Source organism: Chiloscyllium plagiosum, unplaced genomic scaffold (genome assembly GCF_037043375.1).
Source record: "Chiloscyllium plagiosum isolate Xiang-an unplaced genomic scaffold, Cpla_swu_hap1 HiC_scaffold_22, whole genome shotgun sequence".
In the NCBI taxonomy this organism is placed as follows: domain Eukaryota; kingdom Metazoa; phylum Chordata; class Chondrichthyes; order Orectolobiformes; family Hemiscylliidae; genus Chiloscyllium; species Chiloscyllium plagiosum.
The window spans coordinates 4,445,529-4,472,040 of NW_028270160.1; the positions used below are offsets into that span (position 1 = coordinate 4,445,529).

Here is a 26,512-nt window from a genome sequence, read left to right on the forward strand (position 1 = left end):
GGCCCTCTAGCCCATCGAGTCCATATCGACCCTTCAAAGAGCATCCCACCCAGACCCATCCCTGTAATCCTGCATTTCCCATGGCTAACCCACCTAGCCTGTGCATCCCTGGATACTGTGGGCAATTTAACATGGCCAACCTAACCTGCGTATCTTTGGATTGTGGGAGAAAACCCACGCAGACACGGGGAGAATGTGCAGACAGCTGCCCGACGGTGGAATCGAACCCAAAGCTGTGAAGCAGCAGTGGTAACCACCAAACCACTGTGCCACCCTAGATGCCAAACGTGAAAGGAAAATCAAAGATAAATATTATTTGGTTTGCCAGCCTTCCAAATTGTTTATTGCTGCAAACTCTGTAGGATTAACCTGAGCCCCAGTGTTTCCCCATTACAAAGTGCATTTCTCATGCAACAAAAATGGTGGAAGAAGGGAATCATAAGCCCAGCCTTGGAATTCAGCATTGCTAATTAGCATGGAGGTTACAGCCTCGGGTCAAATGATCTTTTACATAAAGCATTGAGCATTTCAGTTAAACATTTGTTTGCATAACGGATTAATTGAAGTGATTTCAGTACATTGGATTTTTTTTATCAATGAGTTTTTTTTCAACAGTGGCAAAATGTAAGGAATAATTTTATTTTCTGCCAGGAAGCCTCCTGAGTTATGGCAGGCTGAATAATAGGTGAGGAATGGCATAGAGTGCTGATTGGGTGGTATCTGTTGGCACTGTATAGAAAGACCATGGGGATGATTGGAAGTGTATGATGAATGAGGGGCCAGACAGGATGGGTAGATCATCATGGGAGAAATCTGAATACACGGGGAATGAGTAAATAGGCAAAGATTGGCACAGGGTGCATGGGGGAGTGGATAGAGGGGCATGGGTTGGCTTAGGTGGGACATGAAGAGGGATGGAAGCTAGAGGAACAGGAGTGAAATTTTAAGCTTTAATCTTTAGTTTTGAATGTTGAACATTCTGCTGGAGCCCCTGCGGCAGGGTTTTTGCCTGGTCTGCCTTGGGAATTGGAAATTCCTTCTGCTCTTTCTGTGTTGAGTGGCCTGACTCCCAAATGCACTGCGCCATTGAAATGAAAATGAGAAATAAGTGATGTTTAAAGGTTACAGTGCAGAGACAACATTTCTCTCTCCTTTACATACTGGACCCTGGAAAAAAATTGGGGTCTTAGACTCTTCTGGAATTGAAAGATGATTTTCTAAGACACAATTGTGAGAAGAATAATCCACAGTTTTAGAAACAAATTAGTCATAAAATTACTGGAGATGGCGAGAACACAGCGACCTGATTTGAGGGTCAGGAATCTGCAATGGGAGAGATCGGGAATTCCTAAATGACGTGTGAAGGCAGTCTCAGTGAGGGTGGACATGATGGGGCACGGGGTGGGGGTGAGGGTGTAGGCAGGTACGTAGAGGATTTCCTGTGATAATACACGCAGCATCAGCATGCGACTATACCCCTAATAGGATGAGGTGGTCCCTGTGCTCTTATATGGCTCTCAGACATGGACTGTCTACAGCAGGGACCTCAAGGTATTGGAGTGGTCTCCCTAACACGTTCAGGGGGCAAGATCCTGTGAATCCACTGGGAAGACAGACTCACCAACACCAGTGTCCTCGACCAGGCCTACATCCCCAGCATCAAGGCACTGATCCCCATCCCCCACCTTGATCGGCTATGATGGGCTGGGTACGTTATCTCCATGTCTGACACGAGACTCCCCAAGCAGGTCATAGAGTCCTAGAGATGTACAGCATGGAAACAGACCCTTCGGTCCAACCTGTCCATGCTGACCAGATATCCCAACCCAATCTAGTCCCATCTGCCAGCACCTGGCCCAGATCCCTCCAAACCCTTCCTATTCATATACCCATCCAGGTGCCTTTTAAATGTTGCAATTGTACTTCCTCTGGCAGCTCATTCCATACACGTACCACCCTCTGTGTGAAAAGGTTGCTCCTTAGGTCTCTTTTATATCTTTCCCCATCTCACCCTAAACCTATGCCCTTTAGGTCTGGACTCCCCGATCCCAGGGAAAAGACTTTGTCTATTTATCCTATCCATGCCCCTTATGACTTTGTAAACCTCTATAAGGTCACCCCTCAACCTCTGACACCCCAGGGAAAACAGCCCCAGCCTGTTCAGCCTCTCCCTATAGCTCAAATCTCCAATCCTGGCAACATCTCACCTCCCAGTTCTGGAACAGCAGGCCAGCCCCAGGTGGACGAAGCCCCAGGGATACCCACAAGGCCTCACTGGTGAAGTGCAGCATTCCCACCTGGGATTCACTGCGCTCCAGACCATCCAAAATGGAGGAGGAACATCTCGGAAAGCGTTGAACACCTCAAGACTTGCCGTCAGGAAACAGCCAATGCCTCAACCACCCCCTTCCCATAACCACCTTCTGCCCCAAGTGTAACAGAGTCTGTGTTAACCACATTGGTCTGTACAGCCGCCTACAGACCCACGCTGAGAATGGGAGAGAGTTATCCTCATCTGTGAAGGAACACTAATAATGACGAGGATGTCAACCCACCATCACTATTTGCATACTCTTGCCAAAACTTTAAAATACATCCCCAATGGGAGAGATCAGGAATTCCACTCAATTGAGTCCAAAAATGAATGCAGCAAATGCATCTGGGAGAATTTCTTAGGTCTGGATATTCAGGTACATTGGAAAGTTAAATTAGTTCAGAGTTCACACAGGCCATGTTTTACTCCTGTTGAGCCAGTTAAAAAGGCAAACATAACAACAGGCTCTTTTACAGCCTGAATAATTGATTATTCAATTATGGTCAAAAGGAACAGAACTACAGAATCTCAATCAATGCAACATGAAGGATCAGAAACTAATTGTTCAACTGCCAATGTGCCCAGTAACCTCCACTCCAACAGCTGTGATGTCCAATTTTCTACTGTCCATGAACAATTCAGAGACGAATTCATCTATCTTTTTCTAAAACCTTCATCTTTTTGGACTCATCTCTTATTTCTAATCTGCATGTTGCAACACTAATTCTCGCATTGTGTAATTATGAAATCCCTCTTTCTTAATTCAGGAAAGCCTGGTTAAATTGACCTTTTAAAACATAGGGTTACTTAAATCTCGGACTGTAAAGATGGGGAGCCAGTTAAGCCCTCCTCGCTTTGCAACTTAACAATTTGAGGTAACCCGCCTGGAACCATATAGAGATCAGGCACCCTGCCTGGTATATGTGCGGAATAACACTGTCCATGCTGCTTTATTAATAAAGTGAGAATTTGTTCTCACTCTCTCTTCCTGCATTAGAGATTCTGGAATGTTCCAAGCACTGTTTGAGAGCTCCATTGCTTTGTTTAATTAATCAGTTAATACTTATACTACTGATAACAACATGGTTACGTTAGGAATAGAGCAAGTTCTTTCATCAACTCCCTGCGTTAGTTTATATTACAGTAGCTTATTACAGATGTCATGAGTAATCTTTTTCTGCACCAAAAGGAATTCTCTTATAATAATAACGTTAAGCCCTAAATTGATCATTCTCAAGTGATGCTTTTGCCTTGCCTGCATGAGTAAGTGCTTGGTGAACTGCTTGGGTGAAGCTGGGACTGGAATGGTTGTTGCTGAACAGTCGCACAATGCAGACTGGGACACCATTTGTGCCATGAAGGAGGGAGTTAGAGTTAAGGTAATGTTAGTAAGTCAGTCCAGTCAGATGCGACAGAAAAGCAAGAAACAATATCTCAGTTAAGGTCAGTACAGCTAATGAGATTTGATCTGATTTCACTGAAAAACAAGTCAAGATGTTTGACGTTATCATTCAAGTGTTGAGTGTCACCGGTGCAGAAGGAAAACATTTGATAGACAGGACCATTAAAAAAAACCCACCAGATTTTCCCTCTGCTAATTTCAGGATCAGGAAAATCAGGTGGGATTCTGTAGGGAGTGGCACAATCCTCCCGGGCTGATTTCCTGTCTATGTTCCATCCAGATGATAACAAAGGGGAGAATTAATCCCATTAAACCAAAGGAACTTATTAATAGGAGTGAAATTCCTCTTTTCCTTTTTCCATCAACAAAACTAACATTGTTTTGTGGTCAGCAACTCTGCAAAACATCTACACTTTCAAAGTGTACCCTTGAAATTTATTTGGTTGTCAGTTATACAGGAAAATTAATATTTTCCTCACATTTTGTTGAGAGGAATTTCACTCCATAACATTTTAAAAACACGGAAAAGTAAACTGCAAATTGTTTTAATTAACTTAAATAATTTTAGTAAATTTGTTTTGCATTTCATGTTCAACATTAAAATACTTCAAAGATTCGTAGCAATGAATTAAAAATACAAATACTAACAGGAAAAGCTGTTGCTATTACTGTACGTAGCACTCAATGAGATTACAAAACTCCCAATTATATCATTATTTTACATAATCATAATGTTCTCACAGTCATGCTGGGAAAGTAGCATTAGAATAATGCTTCCTATTTCTATTTCAACAAGAAAGCACTTGATGAATTGCAACATGGAATCAAGCAGCAAAACCTACCTTTTAAACTTGTATATGATAAAAACAGCCAAGCCAACAAAGGCCAATGATAACAGCATCAATAATGCAGAGCCACTGTGTCCTGGGCTAGAATCCACAAGAGGGGCTGCAAGGAAATATCAGTTGAAACAGACATCTTATATGACTGTCATTACATTTTGAGGAAGTCACCCGCAGGAAGAAACATTTGAATTAACTCTGAAACCGTCATCATTGACAACTCTCTGGACTTTCTTTTCAATTGGCAAAGGGAAAAAAAAAGTTGGGACTCCAGATTCAGATGGCCCACGTGCAGTAGGGAATCCAAAATCTGGTTGGCATGGAAACAGGGAGACCGTGTCCTTGAGAAAAGCATTAACCCATAACCCATATAACTACATTAAAAGAGTGTAATCGATAGGAAAAAGAATATGATAAAACAAAGTGAGTACAAGGGCAATATCCATCTCTGAAATCCATACATAGCTCTCTGATTCTTTTAACTTTCTTCTTGACATACCCTGCCATTGATTCCAAAGGACTGGCAACACCCAATGTTCTCTCTGATAGTATAGCCCTCTCACCTTGTGAGACCCACAGTTAGGGGTGCCTTTCACCCCTGCCAACTTGCTGCCATCTGGATAAATTTAAATAATTTTCTATTATCTGTAAATTCAGAAATTGTGCTTTGACACCAACAGCTGGATATTTTCCCAAATCGACCTGCTTGGAGATACCCTTATACCCCTCTGGAGCAGGTGGGACTTAAACCTGGAGCTCCTAGCACATAGGTAAGAACACTACCACTGCATCATGAGAGCCCTCTGAGATGCTGGTCACTATATCCTGGAAGTTCCATTTCAGCTGTTGCTCGATTCCTTCTCAGAAAACTGCTCAAGATCAGGACGTGGTCGATTTTGCAAAGGCACGATAATGATTAATATATTAGAGAATAGTAGAAAAATTATTTTAGAGTATTTCCAACCTTGTATGCAATCTGAGTAAGTTACATCTGAAAATCATTCACTCCTTCAATCCTTGATATAACAGTCATCATAAACATCGATGTCTGCTTAAAGTAACAAGTAAAAACCAATGTTTTCCTTGCAAGAAATTGGGTTGAGTGGATCATGAGGATAAGTAAAATGTCCTTGTTTAATATATTGCTGCATTTGAGAGAGAAGGGAGACCACCGTTAATTCAATTTTAATTTCGGGTTGTTTGAGCATCATCATTTTTAGACCAGACCTGCAATGTTGAAATGTGCTCCTTTGACATTTCTGAGTTCAGGGGCGTTTAGTCAGCTGTATGGCTGAAGAGCTTAGTTAAGAACATGTTTAGTCAGCTGTATGGCTGAAGAGCTTAGTTAAGAACACGTTTAGTCAGCTGTATGGCTGAAGAGCTTAGTTAAGAACACGTTTAGTCAGCTGTATGGCTGAAGAGCTTAGTTAAGAACATCAGCTGTTCAGATACTTCAGTCACAACTTTCTGACTTTATTGTTGAGGAGCCTTGCTCATTGGGAAGCCATAGTGGAGTGTAGGCAGATAGAGAGATGCTATTTTCAACAGCTGGTTAAATATTTGGAGGATCTTGCAGAATTTCCAATTCAATGTCTTCCTATTTGTTCAGGGTCCAGGGAGTGAGCCTTTTTGACCTTGAATACCATAAAAAGACCAACATTGATTTGATAGGCTGTTTCCTAGCATTCACCCTTCCGTGCGAAAGGAAATGAAGCACATGCCATTGAGATGTCTCGGGACTGAATTGGATTTCATCCTTCCCATCATTCCAAAGACATTGGAGACCTCAGAAAATCTCTGACAGGAAGTTGCTTCCATCTTTTTCTATTCATTTAGCTTTGTGTAGACCATGTTTCATCATTAAATGATGACATGCCTGGTCGGTAAGAAGACAAAATTAATTTCCTGACTATTACTTCTCTGATTCCAATTTAATTTGAAGATATGTTTTTCCTGGAACATGTATCAGTGCTTTTGGAAAACTGAATCTTTTGTGCAATGCTTATTTTTAAATCTCAAAACCACTATCATTTCTGATCAAAAGGTTGGTTCAGACATTGGTTTACCAGAAATTGTAATCTGATAGTTACAACTTAAGTAAGGCATGCTGTTCTTTTGCATTGTATCTGTCCAATTGCTCTTTCTGTCCTGTAGTTGCTGATCTTCCCCACCTGTTTCTTTTGCTGTTTGCTTTGAGGATTGTGGAAAGGTGAATCTATGTCTAAACTGCAGATGTTTGAGGCACTCAGTGATGAAATAACCCGAGGAATTATTTCCTACTGGTTTAGAAGAATTATTTTTCTCAACATTTTACATTTAGGACAGCTAAAGAGCAAGATTTCAGATTTTAACAATGACTTGACTTGCGGATAGTCAGAATACCAATTCAAATTCTGAATCGATCTGGCTTCCCACACCGAAAATAAAACCACAAACGTTTCCTCTTGGCAGACTACCAATTCAAGGAAATGTTCATTTTTCCATCAATCACTGATGAAAATGCAATGATATTTAAAATGTATATCTCAATAACCGCCACCAGTGAAATAGTTTACAAGATCACAGCAAGCATGAGGTAGGCTATTTCAAATCAGTTATCCAGGAAATAAATTATAAGTTACTCTGATTTAAAAAGCTGGTTTTAATAATGATCAATTGCAGTAAATCTAGTAGATGGGAAAATAACAGTTATTAAGATCATTTCTTGGTATTTATTTGTCATTTCAAAGTTTTATTGCCTCATCGTAGACACTTTAGAGCAGTTAAAACTGAAATGTTAAATAATTCAGAAATATTTCACTTCCTTAATTATAATGAGATTATAAATGAATCTTTTAGGACAAAGTGAGGACTGCAGATGCTGGAGATCAGAGCTGAAAATGTGTTGCTGGAAAAGTGTAGCAGGTCAGGCAGCATCCAGGGAACAGGAGAATCGACGTTTCGGGCATGAACCCTTCCTGAAGAAGGGCTCATGCCCGAAACGTCGATTCTCCTGATCCTTGGATGCTGCCTGACCTGCTGCGCTTTTCCAGCAACACATTTTCAGCTATAAACGAATCTATAACAAGATATATCACATAGCAAATTGTGTACTTGCAGAAATCCTCCCCTCCTGTGCTCTCAGCTGCCTCAATGTGATTCAAGCAGTCACTTGACAATGAGCAATATTTAAAGACTAAATCTTTTCATAACCAGTGAATTAGGTTGGGTTGAATTTTGTCACCTCTTACCTATGTGTCAGATTTTCTTAAGGGTAATAAACTAACTGATCCAAAAGTCTTCAGTTCCCCATTAAATTTGAAATTGTAGGAAAGAAATGGGTGAGTTAGTGATGGCTAAATGGGTTAGTCAGTCTCTGGTAACATAGAATATCGAAGGCCATTTATCCCATCGAGTCTACACCGACACTCTGAAGAGCATCCCATCCTGACCCATTCCTGCATTTCCCATGGCACCTAGCCCACACATCCCTGGACTTAATGGATAACTTGGCATGGCCAATCCACCTAACCTGCACATCTTTGGACTTTGGAGGAATCCCATGCAGATGCAGAGAGAATGTGCAAATCCCATACAGTCGGTCACCCAAGGCTGGGATCAAACTCAGTTCCTGGCACTGTGAGGCAGCTTTGCTCAGCATGGAGATGCCACACCTGTCTGGGTAACCTGGCTGGTATGGACAGAGTAGAGGTTGATCTGATTGTGTCTAATGATGTGACCGTCCCCATTTTCACTCTTCCCAAAATGAGCTCCGTTAAAGTGATTTCTTTCTCAGCCAATCAACCCCATTTTGTTTTTTAATTCCTTCTTCTAAATAGACCCCAACAGCCAGGGAGAAGTGGCAAGAAGGGCAGGAGGTTAACATTGACCAGAATTCTGTCTGATAAATGATGGGGAATGGGTCAACGATAGCCTTCATTAAACAGCCTACAGGGCCTCAGCTTCTAGTGCCTGCACATAGGCAGCTAAGGATGGAGGTCAGGAGGCTATCATCTAAACTGTCTTGCTCCTCCAGAGACTGCAGAGTAACTCATCGGGAGAAGTAAGATCAAAATGCATGCAGAGGTGAGGAATTGGGCTATTTCCAAGACAATGCCCAATAACTTTTTGAGTAAAGTCTATTCATGTCCACTTGCTTTTAATACTGGGTTTGTGTTTTAATACTGGGAAATAATACAACAAAGAAACAGAGCAGGGGAGAAAGTGTCATACAGGGAAGGAAATTAATTTCAACATTTCATTTCAATGGAATTGTTTAGGTATTTACTTTTGGAATCCAGGGCTAATGTTACCACAATAAAGTTGCTGCTAATTCATAAGAACATAGAACTGGGAGCAGGAGGAGGCCATTCAGCCCATCGACCCTGCTCTGCCATTTAATGTGATCATGGCTGATCTCACCATGGGATCAACTTCACTCTCCTGCTCAATCTCTCCAAGCCTTCAACTCATTACTAATAAAATTCTATGTATCTCTTCCTGAAATATACTCTATGTCCTGGCATTCACTGCACTCTGTGGGAGTGAATTCAACAGACTTACGACCCTTTGACAGAATTAATTTCTCCTCACCACTGTTTTAGATCTGCCGACCGTTATCCTAAAATTATGACCTCTCATTCTAGACTACCCCACATGAGGAAGCATCCACTATATTGTGACAATCCCCCTTGAGCATTTTATATCCCTCTCATTCTTCTAAGCTCCACCGAGTAAGTGCCTAAACCCCATCGAGTATGTGTCTAAACTCCATCGAGTGTGTGTCTAAACTCCATCGAGTATGTGTCTAAACTCCACCGAGTATGTGTCTAAACCCCATCGAATATGTGTCTAAACTCCATCGAATATGTGTCTAAACTCCACCGAGTATGTGTCTAAACCCCATCGAATATGTGTCTAAACTCCATCGAATATGTGTCTAAACTCCACCGAGTATGTGTCTAAACCCCATCGAGTATGTGTCTAAACTCCATCGAGTATGTGTCTAAACTCCACCGAGTATGTGTCTAAACCCCATCGAATATGTGTCTAAACTCCATCGAATATGTGTCTCAACTCCACCGGGTATGTGTCTAAACTCCACCGGGTAAGTGCCTAAACCCCATCGAGTATGTGCCTGAACTCCATCGAGTATGTGTCTAAACTCCATCGAGTATGTGTCTCAACTCCACCGGGTATGTGTCTAAACTCCACCGAGTATGTGTCTAAACCCCATCGAATATGTGTCTAAACTCCATCGAGTATGTCTCTAAACCCCATCGAGTATGTGTCTAAACCCCATCGAGTATGTGTCTAAACCCCATCGAGTATGTGTCTAAACTCCATCGAGTATGTGTCTAAACTCCACCGAGTATGTGTCTAAACCCCATCGAGTATGTGTCTAAACCCCATCGAATATGTGTCTCAACTCCACCGAGTATGTGTCTAAACCCCATCGAGTATGTGTCTAAACCCCATCGAGTATGTGTCTAAACCCCATCGAGTATGTGTCTAAACCCCACCGAGTATGTGTCTAAACTCCACCGAGTATGTGTCTAAACTCGACCGAGTATGTGTCTAAACCCCACCGAGTATGTGTCTAAACTCGACCGAGTATGTGTCTAAACTCCATCAAGTATGTGTCTAAACTCCACCGAGTATGTGTCTAAACCCCATCAAGTATGTGTCTAAACCCCACCGAGTATGTGTCTAAACCCCACCGAGTATGTGTCTAAACTCGACCGAGTATGTGTCTAAACTCCATCGAGTATGTGTCTAAACTCCACCGAGTATGTGTCTAAACCCCATCGAGTATGTGTCTAAACCCCACCGAGTATGTGTCTAAACTCCATCGAGTATGTGTCTAAACCCCATCGAGTATGTGTCTAAACTCCACCGAGTATGTGTCTAAACCCCATCGAGTATGTGTCTAAACCCCACCGAGTATGTGTCTAAACCCCACCGAGTATGTGTCTAAACTCGACCGAGTATGTGTCTAAACTCCATCGAGTATGTGTCTAAACTCCATCGAGTATGTGTCTAAACCCCATCGAGTATGTGTCTAAACTCCATCGAGTATGTGTCTAAACCCCATCGAGTATGTGTCTAAACTCGACCGAGTATGTGTCTAAACCCCATCGAGTATGTGTCTAAACCCCATCGAGTATGTGTCTAAACCCCATCGAATATGTGTCTGAACTCCATCGAGTATGTGTCTAAACCCCATCGAGTATGTGTCTAAACTCGACCGAGTATGTGTCTAAACCCCATCGAGTATGTGTCTAAACCCCATCGAGTATGTGTCTAAACCCCATCGAGTGTGTGTCTGAACTCCATCGAGTATGTGTCTAAACCCCACCGAGTATGTGTCTAAACCCCATCGAATATGTGTCTCAACTCCACCGAGTATGTGTCTAAACCCCATCGAGTATGTGTCTAAACCCCACCGAGTATGTGTCTAAACCCCACCGAGTATGTGTCTAAACTCGACCGAGTATGTGTCTAAACTCCATCGAGTATGTGTCTAAACTCCATCGAGTATGTGTCTAAACCCCATCGAGTATGTGTCTAAACTCCATCGAGTATGTGTCTAAACCCCATCGAGTATGTGTCTAAACCCCATCGAGTATGTGTCTAAACCCCATCGAGTATGTGTCTAAACCCCATCGAATATGTGTCTAAACCCCATCGAGTATGTGTCTAAACCCCATCGAGTATGTGTCTAAACCCCATCGAGTATGTGTCTAAACCCCATCGAGTATGTGTCTAAACCCCATCGAGTATGTGTCTAAACCCCATCGAGTATGTGTCTAAACCCCATCGAGTATGTGTCTAAACCCCATCGAGTATGTGTCTAAACTCCACCGAGTATGTGTCTAAACCCCATCGAGTATGTGTCTAAACCCCATCGAGTATGTGTCTAAACCCCATCGAGTATGTGTCTAAACTCCACCGAGTATGTGTCTAAACCCCATCGAGTATGTGTCTAAACCCCATCGAGTATGTGTCTAAACCCCACCGAGTATGTGTCTAAACCCCATCGAGTATGTGTCTAAACCCCATCGAGTATGTGTCTAAACTCGACCGAGTATGTGTCTAAACCCGACCGAGTATGTGTCTAAACCCCATCGAGTATGTGTCTAAACCCCATCGAGTATGTGTCTAAACCCCACCGAGTATGTGTCTAAACCCCATCGAGTATGTGTCTAAACCCCATCGAGTATGTGTCTAAACTCGACCGAGTATGTGTCTAAACCCGACCGAGTATGTGTCTAAACTCCATCGAGTATGTGTCTAAACCCCATCGAGTATGTGTCTAAACCCCATCGAGTATGTGTCTAAACTCCATCGAGTATGTGTCTAAACTCCATCGAGTGTGTGTCTAAACTCCACCGAGTATGTGTCTAAACCCCATCGAGTATGTGTCTAAACTCCATCGAGTGTGTGTCTAAACTCCACCGAGTATGTGTCTAAACTCCATCGAGTATGTGTCTAAACCCCATCGAGTATGTGTCTAAACTCCACCGAGTATGTGTCTAAACCCCATCGAGTATGTGTCTAAACCCCATCGAGTATGTGTCTAAACCCCATCGAGTATGTGTCTAAACCCCATCGAGTATGTGTCTAAACCCCATCGAGTATGTGTCTAAACCCCATCGAGTATGTGTCTAAACTCCACCGAGTATGTGTCTAAACTCCATCGAGTATGTGTCTAAACCCCATCGAGTATGTGTCTAAACTCCATCGAGTGTGTGTCTAAACTCCATCGAGTGTGTGTCTAAACTCCACCGAGTATGTGTCTAAACTCCATCGAGTATGTGTCTAAACTCCATCGAGTGTGTGTCTAAACTCCACCGAGTATGTGTCTAAACTCCATCGAGTATGTGTCTAAACCCCATCGAGTATGTGTCTAAACTCCACCGAGTATGTGTCTAAACCCCATCGAGTATGTGTCTAAACCCCATCGAGTATGTGTCTAAACCCCATCGAGTATGTGTCTAAACTCCACCGAGTATGTGTCTAAACTCCATCGAGTATGTGTCTGAACTCCATCGAGTATGTGCCTAAACTCCATCGAGTATGTGTCTGAACTCCATCGAGTATGTGCCTAAACTCCATCGAGTATGTGTCTGAACTCCATCGAGTATGTGTCTAAACCCCATCGAGTATGTGTCTAAACTCCACCGAGTATGTGTCTAAACCCCATCGAGTATGTGTCTAAACTCCATCGAGTATGTGTCTAAACCCCATCGAGTATGTGTCTAAACTCCACCGAGTATGTGTCTAAACTCCACCGAGTATGTGTCTAAACCCCATCGAGTATGTGTCTAAACCCCATCGAGTATGTGTCTAAACCCCATCGAGTATGTGTCTAAACTCCACCGAGTATGTGTCTAAACCCCATCGAGTATGTGTCTAAACTCCACCGAGTATGTGTCTAAACCCCATCGAGTATGTGTCTAAACTCCACCGAGTATGTGTCTAAACCCCACCGAGTATGTGTCTAAACCCCATCGAGTATGTGTCTAAACCCCATCGAGTATGTGTCTAAACTCCACCGAGTATGTGTCTGAACTCCATCGAGTATGTGTCTGAACTCCATCGAGTATGTGTCTAAACTCCACCGAGTATGTGTCTAAACCCCATCGAGTATGTGTCTAAACCCCATCGAGTATGTGTCTAAACCCCATCGAGTATGTGTCTAAACCCCATCGAGTATGTGTCTAAACTCCACCGAGTATGTGTCTGAACTCCATCGAGTATGTGTCTAAACCCCATCGAGTATGTGTCTGAACTCCATCGAGTATGTGTCTAAACTCCACCGAGTATGTGTCTAAACTCCACCGAGTATGTGTCTGAACTCCATCGAGTATGTGTCTAAACCCCATCGAGTATGTGCCTAAACTCCATCGAGTATGTGTCTAAACCCCATCGAGTATGTGTCTGAACTCCATCGAGTATGTGTCTAAACCCCATCGAGTATGTGTCTGAACTCCATCGAGTATGTGTCTGAACTCCATCGAGTATGTGCCTAAACTCCATCAAGTATGTGTCTAAACTCCACCGAGTATGTGTCTGAACTCCATCGAGTATGTGTCTAAACCCCATCGAGTATGTGTCTGAACTCCATCGAGTATGTGCCTAAACTCCATCGAGTATGTGTCTGAACCCCATCGAGTATGTGTCTAAACCCCATCGAGTATGTGTCTAAACTCCATCGAGTATGTGTCTAAACTCCATCGAGTGTGTGTCTAAACTCCATCGAGTATGTGTCTAAACCCCATCGAGTATGTGTCTAAACCCCACCGAGTATGTGTCTAAACTCGACCGAGTATGTGTCTGAACTCCATCGAGTATGTGTCTAAACCCCATCGAGTATGTGTCTGAACTCCATCGAGTATGTGTCTAAACTCCACCGAGTATGTGTCTAAACTCCACCGAGTATGTGTCTGAACTCCATCGAGTATGTGTCTAAACCCCATCGAGTATGTGCCTAAACTCCATCGAGTATGTGTCTAAACCCCATCGAGTATGTGTCTGAACTCCATCGAGTATGTGTCTAAACCCCATCGAGTATGTGTCTGAACTCCATCGAGTATGTGTCTGAACTCCATCGAGTATGTGCCTAAACTCCATCAAGTATGTGTCTAAACTCCACCGAGTATGTGTCTGAACTCCATCGAGTATGTGTCTAAACTCCATCGAGTATGTGTCTGAACTCCATCGAGTATGTGCCTAAACTCCATCGAGTATGTGTCTGAACCCCATCGAGTATGTGTCTAAACCCCATCGAGTATGTGTCTAAACTCCATCGAGTATGTGTCTAAACTCCATCGAGTGTGTGTCTAAACTCCATCGAGTATGTGTCTAAACCCCATCGAGTATGTGTCTAAACCCCATCGAGTATGTGTCTAAACTGCTCAATCTCTCTTCATGAGACTAACTCCTCATCTCCGGGATCATTTGGAGTAGTGAGCGGTTCAAGTTGGCATTTGCCATCAATGTCAAATGGCCGCTGATTGTCATTGTCCATTGACCCCTGTAACATTCCCAAGGTTTTTATTTTAAAAGAAATAATATTGACCTCATGCGCGAAAGGACTGTGTGATTCAGTGCGGAAGAGATCAGGCACAATGTAAATTATGTTGCCAATTGTTGATAAGCCTGTTTTAATTTCTTTTATTGAACATATTTTCTAATTAAGTTGTGCAGAGATGTTATTGCACATTTCTGGAGCAGGTGGGGCTTGAACCTGAACCTCTTGGCCCAGGCGTAGAGGCACTACCACTGCACTACAAAAGGACAATAAGCCTGTTTTATATTGATGGCAAAGATTAATTTGTATTTCCCTGTCGTTTCGGGTTACTGTGGTCCTAAAACTATTCCTACTTGTCTTGTTTTTTAAGCTCCTTTCTATAGAATTGGAGCTACGACTGATGCTTGAGTTGTTTCAGTGAGATGAAAAGATGCACAATCAGCTGGCCTCCATCAAATCCAAAGAACAAAGGATTTTTGATGACGACTGATTGAACTACTCAAATGCAAAGAGATTGTTTTTCTCGGGTCCAAATGAAAGAGAACAGGTATCATAAAAAGACGCCAATACAAACCATTTTCAGGAATACCCGAAATAGTGGAAAGATTGCCTATATACTCCATCCAGAATCTCAACCAAGGTTATAGGTCCCACAAGGTAAAGGGGTGCAAGTTTAAAAGGCTGAGATGAGGAGGCAATTCTTCTATCAGTGTCCAGTGTCTTTGGAACTCGTTGCCATCATGAGCTGTGGGGGGCAGAGTCCTTGTGTATATGTAAGGCTGAGAGAGATAGACTCTTGATCAGTCGGGGAATCAAAGATTATGGGGGAAAATGCAACAAAGTGGATGAGAGGAATGATAGATCAGCCATGATCCAATTGAATGGTGCAGCAGTTGCGAGGGGCTGAATGGCCTACTCCTCTTATTTCGCATGGTCTTAGATTCTTAGCCCCTTTCTTTAAAAAAAAAGTATTTTGTTAAAAGTCCTGACTTCAGAGGCTACCTTTACCAGTCTGTGATGAGCATTACATCAGTAACACGGCAGAAAAACTCTTGCTATTTGATGGTATTAATGACACACTTACCTAGAGTAAGGTGAGCAGTGGAGACAATGATCTGAACACCAGGCTTGAGCTCAAACTGAACCCGATTCTGATTCAGTGCATTAATCACCAGGTCTAAAATCTGAGGGAGAAGCAATAATGTGAGATCTCTCCATATTCATACTGGGGCATCAACTACACAGTTACCAAGAGACTAACCAAGTTAAGGAGGAGTAAGTGAGGATTACCAAGTTAACAAAAGATCAGTGAAGCAGGATTCTAAGGTTGTTCCTGTTTGTACATAATTCTGCTCCCATATACGTACACGGCACAATCATATTCTGTAAGGTTTTTACTGCCTTGGTCTTTGTATCTCATCTTCACCTATCTAGCAGTCTGCCACTGGGGACCCTTCAGTTACAAGAGATCACACCATCATCATTTCATAATTATCTGTACAGCCATAAAAAAACACAGTAACTCCAAATCAGCAACTGAAAGAGGGATTGATGCTAAATGATTTATTATAGAACAGAAAACAGGAGGATACGACTTGTTACCTGCTTCAGGACACTGTGATTTGTACTGATAGCAAATGATTCATTTTGCAGGATAGAATCAAGCAGAACTAAAAGAGACTGTGCTGGCTGTTTGAAAGAGTTATTCAATAAAGTAGCTCTTCCCTGCTCCATTACTATTAACTTGGAAATATTTCCTGCTCAAGTTGAGGACAGATGTTCACAGGTAAAGGGACAGCTGGAAAATGGGAAGCCTTCAGAAATGAGATAACAAGAATCCAGCGAAAGTATATTCCTGTCAGGGTGAAAGGGAAGGCTGGTAGGTATAGGGAATGCTGGATGACTAAAGAAATTGAGGGTTTGGTTAAGAAAAAGAAGGAAGCATATGTCAGGTATAGACAGGATAGAATCGAGTGAACCCTGAGAAGAGTATAAAAGAGGTAGGAGTATACTTAAGAGGGAAATCAGGAGGGAACAAAGGGGACATGAGATAGCTTTGGCAAATAGAATTAAGGAGAATCCAAAGGGTTTTTACAAATACATTAAGGACAAAAGGGTACCTAGGGAGAGAATAGGGCCCCTCAAAGATCAGCAAGGCGGCCTTTATGTGCAGCCGCAGGAGATGGGGGTGATACTAAACAAGTATTTTGCATCAGTATTTAATATGGAGAAGGACATGGAAGATACAGAATGTAGTGAAATAGATGGTGACATACTGTAAAATGTCCAGATTACAGAGGAGGAAGTGCTGCATGTCTTGAAATGCATAAAAGTGCATAAATCCCCAGGATCTGATCAGTGTACCATAGAACTCTGTGGGAAGCTAGGGAAGTGATTGCTGGCCTCTTACTGAGATATTTGTATCATCGATAGTCAGAGGCGAGGTGCCGAAAGACTGGAGGTTGGCAAACGTGGTGTCACTGTTTAAGAAGGGCGGTAAGGACAAGCCAGGGAACTATAGACCGGTGAGCCTGACTTCGGTGGTGGGCAAGTTGTTGGAGGGAATCCTGAGGGACAGGACGTACATGTATTTGGAAAGGCAAGGACTGATTCGGGATAGTCAACATGGCTTCATGCATGGGAAACCATGTCTCACAAACTTGATTGAGCTTTTTGAAGAAGTAACAAAGAGGATTGATGAGGGCAGAGCAGTAGATGTGATCTATATGGACTTCAGTAAGGCGTTCAACAAGGTTCCCCATGGGAGACTGCTGAGCAAGGTTAGATCTCATGGAATACAGGGAGAACTAGCCATTTGGATACAGAATTGGCTCAAAGGTAGAAGACAGAGGGTGGTGGAGGGTTGTTTTTCAGACTGGAGGCCTGTGACCAGTGGAGTGCCACAAGGATCGGTGCTGGGTCCTCTACATTTTGTAATTTACATAAATGATTTGGATGTGAGCATAAGAGGTATAGTGAGTAAGTTTGCAGATGACACCAAAATTGGAGGTGTAGTGGACAGCAAAGAGAGTTACCTCAGATTACAACAGGATCTAGACCAGATGGGCCAATGGGCTGAGAAGTGGCAGATGGAGTTTAATTCAGATAAATGTGAAGTGCTGCATTTTGGGAAAGCAAATCTTAGCAGGACTTATACACTTAATGGTAAGGTCCTAGGGAGTGTTGCTGAACAAAGAGCCCTTGGAGTGCAGGTTCATAGCTCCTTGAAAGTGGAGTTGCAGGTAGATAGGATAGTGAAGAAGGCATTTGGTATGCTTTCCTTTATTGGTCAGAGTATTGAGTACAGGAGTTGGGAGGTCATGTTGCGGCTGTACAGAACATTGGTTTGGCCACTGTTGGAATATTGTGTGCAATTCTGGTCTCCTTCCAATCGGAAAGATGTTGTGAAACCTGATAGGGTTCAGAAAAGATTTACAAGGATGTTGCCAGGGTTGGAGGATTTGAGCTATAGGGAGAGGCTGAACAGGCTGGTGTTGTTTTCCCTGGAGTGTCGGAGGCTGAGGGGTGACCTTATAGAGGTATATAAAATCATGAAGGGCATGGATAGGATAAATAGACAAAGATTTTTCCTGGGGTCGGGGGGGGTCCAGAACTAGAGGGCATAGGTTTAGGGTGAGAGGGGAAAGATATAAGAGACCTAAGGGGCAACTTTTACATGCAGAGGGTGGTACGTGTATGGAATGAGCTGCCAGAGGATGTGGTGGAGGCTGGTACAATTGCAACATTTAAAAGACATCAGAATGGGTATGTGAATAGGAAGGGTTTAGAGAGATATGAGCCAAGTGCTGGCAAATGGGACTACATTAGGTTAGGATATCTGGTCAGCATGGATGAGTTGGACCAAAGGGTCTGTTTCCATGTTGTACATCTCTATGACTCTATGTGTTGTAATTGTCCCAATCTCCATCACTCCATTCCATGTCCACAGAGGGTGGTGTAGCTCATTCCAAACATGCACCACCCTCTGGGTGAAAAAGTTGCCCCTTAGGTCCCTTATATATCTTTCCCCTCTCACCCTAAATCTATGCCCTCTAGTTCTGGACTCCCCAACCCTAGGGAAAAGACTTTGTCTATTTATTCTATCCATGCCCCTCATGATTTTGTAAACCTCTATTAGGTCACCCCTCAGCCTCCGATGTTCCAGGGAAAACAGCCCAGCCTGTTCAGCATCTTCCCATAGCTCAAACCCTCCAACCCTGGCAACATCCTTGGAAATCTTTTCTGAACCCTTTCAAGTTTCACAACGTCCTTCTGATAGGAAGGAGACCAGAATTGCATGTAATATTCTAAAAGTGGCCGAACTAATGTCCTGTACAGACGCAACATGACCTCCCAACCCCTGTACTCAATGTTCTGACCAATAATCTTCTTCACTATCCTCTCTATCTTCGACTCTACATTCAAGGAGCTATGGACCTGCACTCCAAGGTCTCTTTGTTCAGCAACACACCATCGGACCTTACCATTACGTGTGTAGGTCCTGCTAAGATTTGATTTCCCAAAATGTAGCACTTCACATTTATCTAAATTAAACTCCATCTGCCACTTCTCAGGCCATTGGCCCGTCGCTTGCCTTCAATTTGCACCACATGCAAAATCCTTTCAGCAGTGAAAAGAAACCCAAAGAACTCCAGATGCTGGAAGTCAGAAACAAAATCGGAATTTGCTGGAAAAACTCAGCAGGTCTGGCAGGATCTGTGGAGAGAAAGTAGAATTAACATTTTGGTCAAGTAACCCTTCTTCAGAACTGGCTGTAGCTCAGGAAAGATTGGCTTTTATGCTGAAGATGGAGTGGAGAGAAGAGGGAAGAGAAAACAATTAGGTGGAGATGGAGTCCAGAGAGAGAGAGAGAGAGAGAGAGAGAGAGAGAGAGCGAGAAAGAGAGAGACAGAGAGAAAGAGAGACAGAGTGAGAGAGAGAGAGAGAGAGAGAGAGAGAGAGAGCAGTTAGACAGACAAAGGAATGGGCAATCAGTATCTGTAACTGCTAATGGGGACCATTAGTAACTGACAATGGATTGTTTGTGGTGACAGCTCATGTATTGACAAGGCCTGGTGTGGGGGTAGGAAGATGGGAGAAGGTGCTCAAGTCCTAAAATTATTAAACTCAATATTGAGTCCTGAAGGCTATAGGGTCCCCATGCGGAAAATGAGATATTGTTTGTCTAGCTTGCGCTGAGTTTTGCTGCAGCACTGCAGCCAGTCTGAGACAGAGATATTGGCCAGGGAACAGGGTGGTAGCAGGCAACTAGAAGCTCAGGGTCTTTTTTGAGGAGAGAATGTTGATGTTCTGTGAAGTGGTCACACAGTCTATGTTTTGTTCCCCCAGTGTAGAGGAGACCACACTGTGAGCAGCGAATGCAGTAGACTGGATTGTGGGAAGTGCAGGTAAAGTGCTGCTTCACCTGGACAGTGTGTTTGGGCTCTTGGATACTGAGGAGGGTGGAGGGAAATAGGCAGGTGTTACACCTTCTGCGGTTGCCGTGGGGCTGTGGGGGTTGCTATTGGGAGTGAAGGAAGAGTGGACTAGGGTGTCCCGGAAAGAATGGTTCAACAATTACAAAACAGTCTCAACACTTACACTCAAATTTGTCAAGAATACTAACTCATTCAGCTCAATAGTTCATTATTGAGATAGTTAATGGGCTCCCATATGAAATGGATTAGAACAGATTAAATAAATAAAACTTTTTAGCCGTCATTTTGTACTGTTGATTTGTAACAGTGCTGAACATGTTTCCTGCATTACTAGACCTACACTGCATGTATTTTTTGGAATGAATTACCAGGAAAGGTCACTGAAGCAGACAGCATAAATGTATACAAGCTGGATGATTTGCAATGAAAAAGAATTATAGCGAGTGTATGAATAGGTGGAAGGAATCACATTATGAACTGGCATTTCTTTCCCAGTTCCCAAGCCTATTTCTATTCTTACGCTCATGCACTCAAATGTATATTCATCAGAAGTTGCAGAAAATCAAAAACAATTTTGCTCATTATTAATTGACAAACTCATCAGTTTTTTTGGATCAGATTTTCATTGACAGTTATCAGTTGAACAAACAGACTAATAATGCAATAATTTACTATGTAATAGATATTTGAGTAGGGTTCATCCTGTTTCACAATAATATCGAAAAGGCATATTACATTTTGTAAAACTAAAGTATTAAATTCAAATAAAATCATTGTAAAAAATATTCTTGAGCACCTCATTTAAACTAAATGTAATAAAACCTAAATATGTCATGTTTCATGTGGCAAAGTCTGTTTTATTAATAGCCTAATTGTCACATGTAAATTGTTTAAATAAATTTTATTTAATTATTTTTAAAATATTTAATTATACAACCTTTTAGGAAATTCAAGATATGTTTTACAGATCAAACAAATGTAATCTGAATGTTTAAATTAGGTAAAATGATTATTTTTAACAGTTATAATTCCATTGTAAGCTTCATCTCTGAGTTTCATACCCAGGTGCTTGTTAGAGGAGGGTTTTTTTTAAAAAAAGGTACATTTACATTTTAGATCAAATTAACATTTGCAAATAATGCATTTTCTCCAAAAGATCTATGATTCATATTTAATAAGTATTATGCTTGGAATATTATCAGTTGGATTTGAGAGGGAAAATTGTTATTTAATTCAATTAATTGACAAATTGAAATATAAATGCAATAAAAATGATGTTCCCAGATCTACATTTTCAATGCTATGAAAATAGTTTTTGTGTCATGGTCATTTTCAGAGAGATGTGCTGTCATCAGGGGGAATAGCGCTGTTGCTGAGAAAAATATGAACATAGGGAATGCTCCATATGAAAAGCAAGCTGTCACCCTGATGGTTGTTCAAAAGCAGAAACCAATCTCTATCAACAGGCTTACAATAACCTGTCACAGAGCCCCTCAGGGTATTCCCTCAGCACCAATATTAATCTGAACGTGGTTAATTCTGTAATGATCATAGAATCCCATAGAAATGTGGAAGCAGGCCATTCGGCCCATCGAGTCCACACCAACCCTCCAAACAGTATCCCACCCAGACTCAACCACCCCCCTACCCTATCCCTGTAAGTCTACATTCCCACAGCTAACCCACCTAGCCTCCACATCCCTGAACACTATGTGTGATTTCCCATGGCCAATTAACCCTAACCTGCACATCTTGGGACTGTGGAAGGAAACTGGAGCACCCGGAGGAAACCCACGCAGACACAGAGAGAATGTACAAACTCCACACAGACAGTTGCCTGAGGGTGGGGAATCGAACCCTGGTCCCTGATGCTGTGAGGCAGCAGTGCTAACCACTGAGCCACTGTTTAAGTTAAGAGTCACCCTCTGTATAAAAGTCACAAGATGATTCTGTGAAGTGACAGGTGGTAAATGGAAATACAGAAGCAAGATAGAACATGCTTCACTGGAGCCGCCTTCCATCAGATCAGAGTCCATTGGCACCTGATGTCATCATATCTGATAATGCTGTCTAGCTATTAAATTGCTATACAGATATTAAAGCTGGGAGAAAGTGAGGAGTGTGGATGCTGAAGATCAGAGTCCAAGAGTGTGGTGCTGGGAAAACATGGCCGGTCAGGATGGAGATCTTGATGAAGAGCTTATGCTCGAAATGTTGACTCTCCTGCTCCTCAGATACTAAAGCTGCTCAAGCTCACTTTTCCCACCAACTGTTCACCTCATGAACTATTTAAAGCAGTTCCTACTCCATGTTGCTTATGCTCCCTTCCAAGTCCCTTTTACCATCGGTGCCAATTTCCAAAAACGTTCACTATTCTCTTGGAGGATGCTCGAGTCCTCGAGGGGAAGGTGATGGCTGATTGGTGTTATTGCTCGACTGTTAATCCAGAAACTCAATTAATGCTCTGGGGACTCAGGTTCGAATCCTGCCATGGCAGTTGATGGAATTTGAATTCAATAAAAATAACATTTGGGAGTCTAATGAGGGCTGTGAAGCTATTGTTGATTGTTGGAAAAATTCAACTGGGTCTCTAATGCCTTTTCGGGAAGGAAATCAGCTAACCTCACCTGGTCTGGCCTATATGTGACACCAGACTCACAGCAATGGGGTTGACTCTCAACTGCCTTTTGAAAAGGCTTAGCAAGCCACTCAGATCCATCAATTTGCTACAAAGTCTCAACAAAAAAAATGAAAGTAACCAGATCCATCTTGCATCGACCTAAGCACTGGAAAATACAATGGCAGAAACAACTCTGTTGACCCTGCAGAGTCCTCCTCCCTAACATCTGGGGACTAGTGTCAACACTGGGACAACTGTCTCCACAGACTAGTCAAGCAGCAGCCTGACATAGTCATACTCACAGAATCATACCTTGCAGACAATGTCCCAGACGCCACAATCACCATCCCTGTATATTCCTGTCCCACTGGCAGGATAGAGTTGGTGGCACAGTGGGAGACAGTCAGGAGGGAGTCACCCTGGGAGTCCTCAACATTGACTTTGGACCCCATGAATTCTCATGGTAACAGGTTAAAAATGGACAAAGAAGCATCCAGCTGATTACCATGTACCATCCTCCAGCAGATGATGAATTGATGCTCTTCCATGTTGAACGAAACTAAGAAGAAGCATTTTGGGTGGTAAGTGCACAGAGTGTCCTCTGGGTGGGAGATTTCAATGTCCATCACCAAGGGTGGCTCAGCAGCAGCACGGCTGATGGAGCTGGTCATGTCCTAAAGGACATCGCTGCTAGTCTGAGTCTGTGGCAGGTGGTGAGTGAACAACAAGAGAGACTAATATACTTGGCCTCTTTGTTACTATTCTGCCAGCTGCAGATGTATGTTTCCATGACAGTATCGGTAAGAGTGACCACCACACAGTCCTTGTGGAGATGAAGTTCCACCTTCACATTGAGAATACCCTCCATCGTGACATTATCACTGTACTGAATGAGAAATCCTTTGAACAGATTTAGCAACTGGACATCCATGAGGCGCTGTGGGCCACCAACAGCAGCAGAATTATACTCCAGCACAATCTGTAACCACATGGCCCGGCATATCCCCCACTCAACCATTACCATCAAGCCAGGGGCTAAACCTTGGTTCAATGGAGAGCACAGGAGGGTATGCCAGGAGCAGCACCAGGCACACTTGAAAATGAGATATCAACCTGGTGTAGCCACCAAACAGGACTATTTGCATGCCAAAAAGTATAAGCAGCAAGTGACAGACAGAGCACAGTGATCCCACAAAAACGGATCAGACTTAAGCTCTGCAGTCCTCCCACATCCAGTCGTGAATGGTGGTGGACAATTTAACAATTCACTGGAGGACGGGTCTCCACAATTATCCCTATCCTCAATGATGCAAGAGCCCAGCACATCAGGGCAAGAGAGAACGCTGAAACAATCATAGCAATCTGCAGCCAGAAGTGCCAAGTAAATGATCCACTTCATCCTCCTCCAGTGGTCCCCAACATTAAAAACACCAGTCTTCAGTCAATTCGATTCACGTGATATCAAGAAACAGTTGGAGACACTGGATAGTGCAAAGGCTACAGTCCCTGACAACATTCCGGCCTTAGTACTGAAGACTTGTGTTCCAGAACTTGCCACTCCCCTCGCCAAGCTGTTCCAGTCCAGTTACAACACTGGCATCTACCCAACAATGTGGAAAATTGCCCAGGTATGTCCTGTACACAAAAAGCAGGACAAATCCAACTCAGCCAATTCCTGCCTCATCAGTTTCCTCTCCATCATCAGTAAAGTGATGGAAGGGGTCATCAACAGGGCTAACAAACACCACCTGCTCAGCAATAATCTGCTCAGTGACGCCCAGTTTGGGTTCCCCCAGGGTCACTCAGCTCCTGACCTCATTATAGACTTGGCCCAAACATGGACAAAAGAGCTAGATTCCAGAGGGTGAGGGGAGAGGGACAGCCCTTGACATCAAGGCTGCATTCGACCGAGTGTGGCATCAAGGAGCCCTGGCAACACTGGAATCAATGGGTGTCAGGGGGATAAAATCTCCCTGGTTGGAGTCATACCTGGCACATTGGAAAATGGTTGTGGTTATTGGATGTTAGTCATCTCAGCTCCAGGACATCTCTGCAGGAGTTCCTCAGGGTTATGTCCTAGGCCCAACCATCTTCGGCTACTTCATCAATGACCTTCCCTTCATTATAACGTCAGAGGTGGGGATCTTCACCAATGATTACACAATGTTCAGCACCATTCCTGACTCCTCAGATACTGAACGTGTTCAAGTACAACAAGATCTGGACAATATCCAGACTTGGGCTGACAAGTGGCAAGTAACATTTGCTCTACACAAGTGCCAACCGATGACCATCTCCAATGAGAGAGAATCTAATCACTACCCCTTGACATACAGTGATGTTATGATCACTGAATCTCCCACAGAATTACCATTGATCAGAAATTCACTGGGCTCGCCACATAAACACAGTGGCTATTCGAGCAGGTCAGAGACTAGGAACACTGTGGTGCATAACTCACTTCCTGACTCCTCAAGGCCTGTCCACCATCTACAAGGCACAAGTCAGGGGTGTGATGGAATGCACCCCACTTGTCTGGATGGGTGCAGCTCCGACAACACTCAAGCAGCTCGACACCATCCAGGACACAGCAGCCCAATTGATTGGCACCACATCCACAAACATCCACTCCCTCCACCAGCAACACTCAGTAGCAGCAGTGTGTACCATCAAGATGCACTGTGGAAATTCACCAAAGATCCTCAGACAGCACCTTCCAAACCCATGACTACTTCCATGTCGAAGGACAAGGGCAGCAGATACATGGGAATGCCACGCCCAGTAAGTTCCCCTCCAAGCCACTCACAATCCGGACTTGGAAATATATTGTCATTCTTTCAGAGTCACTGGGTGAAAATCCTGGAATTCCCTCCCTAAAGGCATTGTGGGTCAACCCACAGCAGGTGGACTGTGGTGGTTCAAGAAGGCAGCTCACCCCCACCTTCTCAAGGGGCAATTAGGGACGGGGCAATCAACCGGCGACACCCACATCCCACAAGTGAAAAAAATATTCTAAAAGTGGTCTACAGCTCAAAGAAGAACCCTCCAGCCCTGCACGAGTCCAAAACACCCACCCAACTATTCTAACCCCATGTCCCAGCACTTTGCCATTTGCCTTGTATACTTTGGCATCACAAGTGCACATCTAAATCGTTCCTCAGCGTGATGAGGATTTCTGCCTCTCCTGTGCAGATAATGGCATTGTGGACCTCCTTCAAACTGTTGCAGCATACCATCATCAATAACAGAGTGAACTTGAAGATGTAACAAAGTTTGAGTCTCTTGGGCACATCAGGATTGGGATTTATATGGAAGTCCTGCATTGTACACTGATCTGTAGACTTGTGACAAAACTCACCTTTAGCATCAGGCATTGCGTCTGCAAGAGCTTTGGTAATTATAGGCAGCCAATATTTCCGTTTGATGTTCTTGTAATTTCTTTAGATGCTGTGTGCTTTTCCTGCAGTCTGTCCCTGCAGTACATTGATTGTTTTTTATTGCAGCATTTCTAACACGTGAATCCTTCTCTGAGACCCGAAACTGCTGCTTAACTGCTAACAGCTGAACTTTTAGTTCACCAGCTCTCGTAGGTTTTAGAATTCTCGAATGCTTGTTTAGTATTAACATGGTCAGGCGTTCCGCTTTTCTACGGTATTCCTCAGCTCTGTTGTTTGGGCATCATTGACTGAAAGAAAGTGAGTGTTGTTTCATGGTTCCAATGAGACACAGTTCTGGTTTTTTTGTTTATGGGATATTGGTGTGCTGGCTGGGCCAATATTCATTGCCAATCCCTAACTGCCCCTTAATCTGAGAGGCTCTGAGCCATTGCAAAGGGCAGTTATGAGTTAACCACATTGCTGTGAATCTAGAGTCTCATGCAG

General features: G+C 43.2%; 1 protein-coding gene across 1 annotated transcript in view; it reads right to left on the reverse strand.

The window, feature by feature from the left end:
* The window catches only part of LOC122561354 (VPS10 domain-containing receptor SorCS1-like), a 1,223,550-nt gene that overhangs the window by 35,581 nt on the left and 1,161,457 nt on the right, over positions 1–26,512 (reverse strand). Inside the window, exons 24-25 of the mRNA XM_043713087.2 lie at positions 15,658–15,757; positions 4,559–4,664 (exon numbers count right to left, since the gene is read on the reverse strand). Of these exons, the coding sequence (XP_043569022.2) occupies positions 4,559–4,664; positions 15,658–15,757 (206 nt within the window). The remainder of the gene's footprint in view (positions 1–4,558; positions 4,665–15,657; positions 15,758–26,512) is intronic.